General features: G+C 36.2%; 2 protein-coding genes across 2 annotated transcripts; one reads left to right on the top strand and one right to left on the bottom strand.

The window, feature by feature from the left end:
• Nucleotides 1–353: 353 nt before the first annotated feature.
• On the top strand, nt 354–4487 carry SDH2-3 (succinate dehydrogenase 2-3). The gene is made up of 4 exons (XM_039019130.2): nt 354–709; nt 1429–1667; nt 2465–2674; nt 4112–4487. The coding sequence occupies exons 1-4, from the start codon at nt 452–454 to the stop codon at nt 4293–4295; spliced, it is 891 nt and encodes a 296-aa protein (XP_038875058.1). The 5' UTR covers nt 354–451; the 3' UTR covers nt 4296–4487.
• Nucleotides 4488–5447: 960 nt separating this feature from the next.
• LOC120072492 (inactive TPR repeat-containing thioredoxin TTL3) lies at nt 5448–9031 on the bottom strand. The gene is made up of 6 exons (XM_039024855.2): nt 8024–9031; nt 7441–7882; nt 7044–7239; nt 6773–6945; nt 6176–6509; nt 5448–6012 (listed from the first exon to the last, which is right to left on the bottom strand). Exons 1-6 carry the CDS (start codon nt 8541–8543, stop codon nt 5890–5892), a joined length of 1788 nt encoding a protein of 595 aa, XP_038880783.2. The 5' UTR covers nt 8544–9031; the 3' UTR covers nt 5448–5889.
• Nucleotides 9032–9952: the final 921 nt, after the last annotated feature.

The raw sequence follows: 9952 nt of genomic DNA on the forward strand, positions 1-9952 counted from the left end.
TTCATAAAATCCTATTTTATTTTCCTTCAAATAGTTACAAACATTATAGAAAAGACTGTTTCATTCATTAGAATCCTTTAAACATTTTTTCTGCATAAACTATAAATTTCACATTTGCGATTCTCTAGTTTCTTAGATAGAAAGGGCAATATTGAAATGTCGTATCCATTATCATAGTTTCCCAATATTGAAATGGGCTTTAGCCCATATTACATTAGACAATTAGGCCCAAGTCCATCTAGAGAACAAGTGAGGAAATATACAAGGACTAATAATATTGTATTTATTGTAAGTGCACATCATATATTTACAAGTGTGATGGAAGGCTACAGCACGTGTTATTCAAAGCAATAACCACAGCACAAGCTGTGACATGCATAAGCTTGTGAAACCAAACTCTTTCTTCTTCATTTTACATTGAAACAAACTTGAGAGATAAAGGGAAAAAAGAATGTTAAAAAGCTGGTTCCGCCACGGCTACAACAAGGTGGCTAAGAGGTTGGCGATGAAGGGAAAATTTGGAGTATTAGAAGCCCATCCTAAGGCTCAGCAACATGCAGAAGAAGCCATGGAAGCTCATGGTGAAATACAAAGCAACCTTAAATTTCATCAAAAGGAGTTCAAAATATATAGGTGGAATCCTCAGTATCCCAATCACAAGCCATTCCTTCACTCTTTCTTCGTTGATCTCTCTAAATGTGGCCCAATGGTACACTATTATTCTATTCCTCTCTCTCTCTCTATATGTAGTGACATTTTGAAAGTTTGTTACAAATTGATAAAAGTACCTCGAATTTGTATCTAATAATCACTAGTGGTTCTCACGACATGCCATTTTTGGAGGAACTGCAAAATTATCTCGAATTTGTATCTAGCGATGAGTGGTTATCACAACATGTGATTTCCTAGAGGAATTGTAAAAGATCACGGTTGAATGAATGTATGGAGAAAAACTACAAAAGTACCTCGAATTTGTTTCCATTAACCAGTGGTTAGTGGTTATCACGACATACGATTTTTGAATGAATTTATAGAGAGAAACTGTGTACCTCGAATTTGTATCTAGTGGTAAGTGGTTATCACAACATGCAGATTTTTGAATTCAGATCGCTTCCCTCAATTAATAAGAGGAATTTTTTTTAGCTTCGTTGAATAACCTTTTAGAGTTGTTGATTGGTTTGAGTATTATTACAGTTTTTGCCTTAGATTCTAGAAATTATTTGAGATAGCCTTATATATGCTATAATGTGAGTATTTTTGCGAGAGATATAAGGGAACTGCAAAAGTATCTTGAATTTTGTATCTCGGGTCATGAGAGGGATGAATCAACATGTAGTGATTATTGAGAACGGTCACATCGAGACAATTTTATTGAATAATGTTTCTGTAGATTCGTGGATTGATTAAGTCGCCATACTTTGATTGTAGGTTTTAGATGGATTGCAGAAGATAAAAGCAGAGCAAGACTCAAGCTTGAGCTATAGAAGGTCTTGTAGGGAAGGAATATGTGGATCATGTGCCATGAACATTGATGGAGCTAACACTGTGGCCTGCCTCAAACCTATTGATGCTGATACTTCCAAACCCACCATTATAACCCCTCTTCCCCATATGTATGTCATCAAAGATCTTGTTGTTGATCTCACCAACTTCTATCAACAATACAAGTAATCTCATCTACTTAACCTTTTTTTTTAGTTTTTTATTTTTTTAATCTTTAGCTTAAGCTTTTCAGTTCACTGTTGAATTAACGTGTATGCATCATTCAAATCTTTCTAATGCCGTCATTTATTTTTTCAATTGTCATTGTAATTATGAGAAATGTTGAGGATCTCATATTGGATGAGGAAAACTCACGATCTCTATAAGATTCACATGAATTTGGGAAGACGGTCCATCGTAAGGATATTGTTACTTCTTTCGTATATAACCAATTCATTTTTAGATGAAAACTATGTCTATCTAATATGATGTCAGAGCCAATTGATGCAGGTAAAAGAAAAATGTTAGATGATGTAAAATTAAATTTGTCTCACTCATCAACTTTAGCTTTTCGGTCAATCAGGTATTTAACATGGCATCATAGCAGATGCTTTTGGAGGAATGTGTCAGCTTGTTGGGTCTTCTACATATATTCTAAATCCACAAATGGGGAAAGTGTTAGATGATATAATATTAAATTTGCATTCACCCATCAACTCAACTTCTGGGTCAATCGGAATCGGTTATTTAACAAAATCCAACCCAAGAATATAATAAACTTAAAAAGGCACTATCTCGAAAGGCATGTTGAGAAGACCATACAATCTATTCTCTCTTTATTCAGAATCCTTGTGATATTATTGTACTTAATCAAAGTGGCCTGTTACAAAATGCATGTTTGTAATATGTATCACTGATTTAAGGAGAGCATCATCTGTTTTTCCTTTTCCCCTGAGCTGACTATAGTTTGATGCATATATAGGTCGATCGAGCCATGGCTGAAGACTAGAAGGCCGGCGGAGGACGGGCGAGAGTTCAGGCAATCTCGGGCAGAGAGGAAGAAGCTAGATGGGTTGTATGAGTGTATTCTTTGTGCTTGTTGCAGTACTTCATGTCCTCCATATTGGTGGAATCCAGAAGAGTTTCTTGGTCCTGCTGCATTGCTCAATGCCTATCGATGGATCTCTGATAGGTAATTCAACTTTCTCCCAATTTACTTTTTGTTTCAATACTTCATTTCCCAATTAACCTCATCCCCATTCTAAGGAATTCTCCACCTCGATCTTGGGTTAGAAGTATATGGGTCTAGTCCAAACAAAAGCCCACTTTCTAGAAGTATAAATTATAAGAATATTCTAGAAAAGTTACTTGTAGGAGATGCTTAGAGTATATTCTAGAATTCTCTAGAATATATGAGAAAAAGATGTCATTGTAAAGAATGGTCTAGAAAGACATTTGTAGGCTACTGGATCATGAATGTGTTGGCAAAATTTTAGTCCTAAATTCAAGTGTCAGCTAGTATAAATAGAAGGGACGTCTTAGAATTTGTATGAATCCAAAAAATTAGGAGTAATCAATAATACAAGTCGTCCCTCTTAACTCTATCTTTCAAATTGCCCCCAACCTCCCAAAGTTCATTTCCAACCGATCCTTGCAAAATTAAATTGAGAATTTTGTAGGTTTGAGGATTTAAATGGGGGGCAAGATTGAGGATGACGATGCCATTTTCTGGCCTTGGCCTCCCTCGCCCATAAACATTTTTACGTACAATGATGTTCAAGAATAAAGACTAAAAACTTGAGAGCACGTATTGGCCCGTACAATGATGTTCAAGAATAAAGACTAAAAACTTGAGAGCACGTATTGGCCCGTACGTACATTGGATGAACTATTGTTAAAATGTTTTCTTTTTGTTTTTAAAGTTGAAAACTTAAACAAGTTTGGTTTTTTGTTTTCAAAAAACAGAAAACCAGGAAAAGCCAAAAACCAAAAACTAACATGGTTATGAAACTGTTTAAAATGGGTGATAATATTAGGTACTTTCTAAATGTAATTATGTTCTTTAAAATTCAAAATCTGGATACGTTGAGAAGACAAACATATTGTTTTAAAAACTTTACTTATTTAACAACAGAATTTAAAAAGCATATTTGAAATGGAAAATAAATGCACTGTTGTTGAATTCATTTGACTGAACGATTCTTTTAACACAATTTAAAACCAGATTTATTGTATGTCAAACAAGCTCCTCAATCTAATATATATATATATTACATCTGGTATTTAACTGAAGTTGTCAAAACATTTCATCTTTCCCTTTAAAAACCAATGTGAGGTAAAAAAAAAAAAAAAAAAACAAAAAACAAAAGAAAAAAAAAAAGGTAATACCTTCTAAGTTATGTTGGTGTACTTTGAGCACAGCTGTGTCTTAAAACATATTATTGGCTCATTCAAGATAATATTTTGGGTCTTGAGAGTAGGTATTGTTATTTGTTTTCTTTCTTATTCTTTGTTAATGGTAGAAATATATTATATCATTGAGATAGATGTGAGTTCAACTAGTGTATAGTTTAAAAAACCCTTAATCTATGATTGATGATGTGAGGTTTAAACTTGATTAAAATGATAGTCGAGATGAGTTCGAGAAGGAACGATTGCAAGCAATAGTGGAAGACAAGACGAAGCTTTATAGATGTAGAACTGTACAAAACTGCACAGCCAACTGCCCCAAAAGCCTTGATCCTTCCTCTGCCATCCACCGTATGAAGGCAATGCATTTGATCTCTAAATCCAATAAGGTGCTCAACAATTAGCTTTTCTAGCTTTTTAATGTGTGTTCTCTAAAATCATCAAAGTTCATTTTCAATCTTAATCTGTGAAGAAAGATACCCATAATTCGTTATAATGAAGTGGTTGTGTGGACTTTGATTTTACACTTTCCACAACATTAAGATGTTCTGTATAGCATCTTCATTTACCAATGAAGTTTGTCCCATTTTTATTTCCATCTTTTTTTAGTACAGTTTTAGTTCCATCTTTTGGGCTAGGTTTTGCAGCTTATAAATATATATATTTTTTACCAACTGTTGCTCTATGTTGAGACCTTTCTTCTCGAGTGGTTGTTTTGTAGTAGTGTGTGGTAGTGTTCGAGTGAGTTACGAACCGTTCTAATTGGATTGAGAGAGAGTTTATTCAATTGTTTATCCTGTCCTTTGTAGCACGAGTGAGATCATTTATAATACCAACAGTTTGTAGAAAACTACGCATAGTTTCGAGATTGGAATGAACGAGTGTATAACCAGTATGTCTTTAGTGTTCTTTCTCTTCTCATGTCTCTTTTATTTGTCATCGTGATTTATTAACTTGACTGTGAAGGAGATAAAGACAATCTTAATGAAATTTGCTTTGAAATATACATTTCCACTCTATGTTGCCTTATGTTGTGTTTTTCTCGCAACGTTATCTAACCCATGTTTTTCTTCGAAAGTTTTTTAATTAATAAGTAGGTTCGTTCTTCATATATTTGTCAAAAGTTTTGTGTTATCTCTTTCACTTCTGATTTCAAACAAAAAAACGTTGAATGAGTTTGATTGAGTAGTCGTGGTTGTAGAGTCTAACTTGACCATAAAGTATATATCATTGACTAAGAAGTTTGAATTTTACCCTCTATGTTCAACTATTTAGTTTAAATCCGAGCCGTTGAACTAAAAAAAGCAATCATACAAATTAGAAGTTACCATCACTTTTTTCTTGAAATATATATATATATATATATATATATATATATATATATATATTTTTCCTTTATGTTCAACAAATATCAAAATTTTGATCATTGCTTCTGCAGTACATTTATCTTTTTTTTTTTTTTTTTCCTCCTCTCTCTCTTAACTTTAAAACAAATAGAAAAGGTTCCCAAACACACTATTTTCAAAGACAGAAACAAGCGATGCAAAATGGAAAAATGCAGAATGGTTTGTAGACCCTTAAATAATTATCATAAGTAGTGTTTATTACACAATTGTGGTACAAGTGCTCCACAAAAAAGGGAGGGAGGGGGGGAATCAAGACACAAGAAGAAAAGTAGCTTAATCAAGAGTTGCCATCCCATTTATGGTATCAAACTTCAAAAGAATAACCAAAACTACAAGTACAATTCTATACAGAAATAAGTTTGGGCAAAGTGAAATCCTAACACACCAACTTTTGCTGAGAAATTACTGGTCATAATATTCCGTAGTCGCCTTCTATTTCTCTTTAAACCCTGGACTTTACACTTACAACTTTTGATCTCCCGGTGGTTCTTGGCCACAATGGTGCCTTTTTTCTTTACAATCTACATAAAGGTTGTGCCTCATCGATACAAATGATCATGATGGAATATATTTCAATTTGTTCTGCTATACTTTACGCCTGCTGCTTCTTTAACTGAATCCGAGCTTTGGAGAGTGCTTCATTGACTTCATCATCATTGGGATTTTCCTTGAGCAAGATTTCGTAGTCTTTTATTGAAGCTTCCCATTTCCCCAACTGCATGACATCGCATTACAAGGACTTATATGATACAGAAATATGGGAATGAGGGGTTTATTCATGGGACTGACGAGTTATTTACATTAACTTTTGTTCTCAGTCTTTTTGTTTTTGAAAAATGGTAATATGATGAATAGAAGGAAGGAAGAATATAAGGTACCTTCGCATTGCAATCTGCTCGTCTTAGTCTAGCCTTGCCATATGACGGGCGAGCATTAAGGGCTGTCGTACAATCTTCAACCGCTTTCTCAAATTGTCCAAGTTTGGACCGACAAGCAGCTCGATTACACAGCAACACAGAATTGTATGGATCATGCTCAAGTCCCTCCCCATATGCAAGACATGCATCTGAGAATCTAGATATTTTGAATAGCTCATTGCCATTTGATCGAGCAGCTGTAATAGCTCGAGCTCGCCTCATCACTACGTTAGTCTCCCTGTTGTGTGAATCAAGCCGAACAGCTCTCTGTGCTGCCTCCAGTGCATCATCGAATCTGCAGTTACACACCATTTTGAGAACCATGGTAGCATCCACAATAGAGATATTCATGCCTATGTTGCAATTTTGATACATGGTGACTAAGTTTGTTAACATGAATACATAAGTTCGGTCTTTGAAATTGCAAGAGTGGAGGTTCTTTCGAACTTAAAAGAAGATCATCCTTTTAAGTGTTGAGTTACGTTCATATGGACAAGAATATTTTAGTCCAAAGGGTAAGGCTGTAGCTTGCAAAACGTTTGATATTTAAACACGAACCTGCCTGCAGCCAAGTCGACCTGAGCTCGAATCAGTAGTAAATTGGCATTACCAACAGGGCCAAGGAACTTAGTACAGGCATCCACTTCAAAGCTTGGACCTCTTGATAAGGCCTCATCAGCGTCTTGGTGCTTGTGAAGCTTCAAAAAGGCCTCAGCTTGCAAAGCATATATCTTTTGCAAACAAGTCACAAGAATCAATTAGTAACTAACAACCCTAAAACAGGAAACAAGAAACGATAACATGATTTAAATAACTAATAACTAAGCACCTGTGGTGCGGAATCTGCCCCTGATGCTATTGCAAAGCCAGTCTCCTTGATTAGGGTGTTCCAATCTCGTAGTCGTCGTGCTTCTGTGCATTTGTTCAAATGAGCCTGAACAACCCTGACTTTGGGTAAGTCCTCCTGATCGACCTCTGGTCCTGATTGTTTGTAATGATACATTGCCTTTTCTGTGTCTCCTAATCTGTACTCTCAATCAAAGAACATTGTAGATATGTTAGATCCAACGAGGCCGAAGAGGATCCAAGAAGTCAATGTAGATATCCACCCTCCATTTCTCCGAAGAACTATACAAAACTTATTTAGACAAGTACTGTTTCCAACAAATTGAGGATTTGTATAGGCTATTATATTACTAAAGAAAGTTTTAAGATGTTGCCAATACCTAAGATACAATGTCGCAAGTCGATGATGAGCTCGGTGGTAATGGGGTTCGATCCGAATGGCTTCTCTGCATTCGAAAACTGCATCAAGAAGCATGCCGAGAGCTATTAAAGCTGCACTTTTATTGCTTCGATATGACGCCTTATTCGGGTCTATTGCAATTGCAGCTTCATATAAGGCTAAGGCTTCTGCAAATCTTCCATTCTTGTAATCTTCATTCCCCATAATTTTCAGTTGCTCGGGATCCATTCGAGTTGACAACGCTCGACAAAGAGAATTTGATTGTTCAACACTTTGTTTCGGTTGACCCTTTGCTATATTCCCCATCCCACCATTTTGGTATTTCCCATTTGTTGATGGAGTTTCTTCTCTTGCTGTTTTGGGCACATAATCAACCACATTGTATGCATTTCCTCCTCCATTCCCTCCCTGTCTTAAGTTACCTGTCAAAATAGTGGAATTCACCCTTAAGAGAATCAAAGACAAATCATTAACAAACTGTCATTCTAGTCCTACATGCTTAGTTTTAATTTGGTCCTCATTTAAAAAGTTTCAATTTAGTCCCTGTAATTTGATGATATTACCCAAATCTCCAAAAAGCATGACATTGCTGGATGAGGCTCGAACAAGCGACCCATTAGTCCCCTTCGATTTCTGGTGATCGGCGATCATGAGCTCAAGCTCGCCGGAGATTCCAACGGCTTCCTTCGGCACTCTTCTTCCTTGGTCCACATACTCATTCCCGGCCGCTGCCACTCTGCTCGGCGGTGCCGCTATCTTACAGCCCTCATTCTGGTTATTCATCGGAACTCCTCTCTGTTGATTCGAGTACAAAACCCTCTGTTGGCTCTGCTGGTTCGGACCCACCTTGCTCGCCGGTTTCGACTCGGCCGCCGAAACATGAAAGAACGCCGCCTCGTCGGAGCTGCCGCGTCGGCGTTTCGAATTCATGCTGTTTGCCGTTTTAACGAAATTGTTATTGTTTGAATTAAGAGACGCCAATGAAGAATTTGAAGCGCTTCTTCTCGGCCAAAATCCACGGCGGCCAAACACGGCGTTTAATAAGCCACAGCTTGATTTCTTGTCGGACATGTCGTCTTCCATTCTGGAAGCCACCCCCCAAGTTCGAACGAAGAATCGGCTCGATTATAAAAAAATTATAGAGTGTTCCATATGTGACGGAACTTTCGTTATTTCTGAATTCAATTTCAGACCCATCATTTGAAAAGGTGAAAACTTTCTGATAGTAATGAAAAATTATATATATACAGAGAGAGAGGGCCTAACCCCAGGAGCTGATTTGCATCGCACCCCCCGGAGAGGCTGGTCCTTGGAAACAGAGTGCTCTGTTATCTTTCTCAAAAAAGAAATGCGAAAAGAAGGAAAAACCCAGAAATTTGTTGTGGAAAAAGACGAGGAATTCGGGAGAATGAGATTGAGTGATGGGGAAAAAAATGAAAAGTAGAAATGAAAGGGGGTTTTGTGATGAAATGTAAGGAAAAAAAAAAAAAGATTGTATTAAGTCTGGGTTTGAAAAGAAATTAGTTGAAGAGGGAAAAAGAGAAGAAGGGGAGAGCGGAAGACTCGGTCGCAGAGAGGAATAAGGATCTCAGAATATTTAGAAACAAAAGGTCAGCGCTGCGTCATGGAAACGACTGTGAGGACACCACGTTGAGGATGTTCGTTGACATTTTGGTTTCTACGAGGACAGCTACATCGACGTTGGGAAAAGGTTTGAAATATCTTCCAAACATCCATAAAATTAAAATGTCACCTTCGTAGCCATTACACCAAAAAGTTCAACCATATTAAAAACGTTGAATCGAAAATACTCAAACCAAAATGAGCCCAGTGGTACATACTTCTTGTACTATCAATTTTAAGGTTAAAAGTTCGATTCCACAAATCAAAGATGATTTACAAAGTCTTCATCACTACAAAAACGTATTAAGATACACTCTGTTAGAGATGTGTCATTGACTATGTATTTGTTTAAGATTTTTGGAATTTGCTCATTGGTCGTTTTGATGATGTCTCAGAATATGTCTTAAAGGATGTCTCACAAGATGTTGTTTTTGCATAATATTTCTTTTCTTATTTGAAATATTATGTGCTTTATTTTCTCAAGTTGTTTTCCTTGTTTATGATCGGCTTAATATGAATGAGGATATTTTTCATCTTTTCACTATGCTATTTAACTGCAAGAAGTAGCCTTACTAGGGTTGTCACATATATTTGGTGAGAGAAGGATTATAGTATTTTGATAGCTGAATAAAAATTATTGTGATTTGACAATAGAATAAACTTTAAGTGTTTTTCATTATTTGTAAAGCAAGAAATATTTTTTATTCATGGCAGTTGGTTCTACCATTATTCTTGTGGTGGTTGATTCATTTTGCAGAAGAATTCTTCATCCTTAGGGGGAGCTGATAGGTCTTAAAAAGTGCTATGTTCGTAGTGTTAAGTTCTTCAATTCTATGTTATTTGTTTGCTTAAAATGTTCATTTTGTAGG

Source organism: Benincasa hispida, chromosome 1 (assembly GCF_027475165.1).
Source record: "Benincasa hispida cultivar pf3 chromosome 1, pf3_genome.v1.1, whole genome shotgun sequence".
NCBI classification, from domain to species: Eukaryota; Viridiplantae; Streptophyta; class Magnoliopsida; order Cucurbitales; family Cucurbitaceae; genus Benincasa; species Benincasa hispida.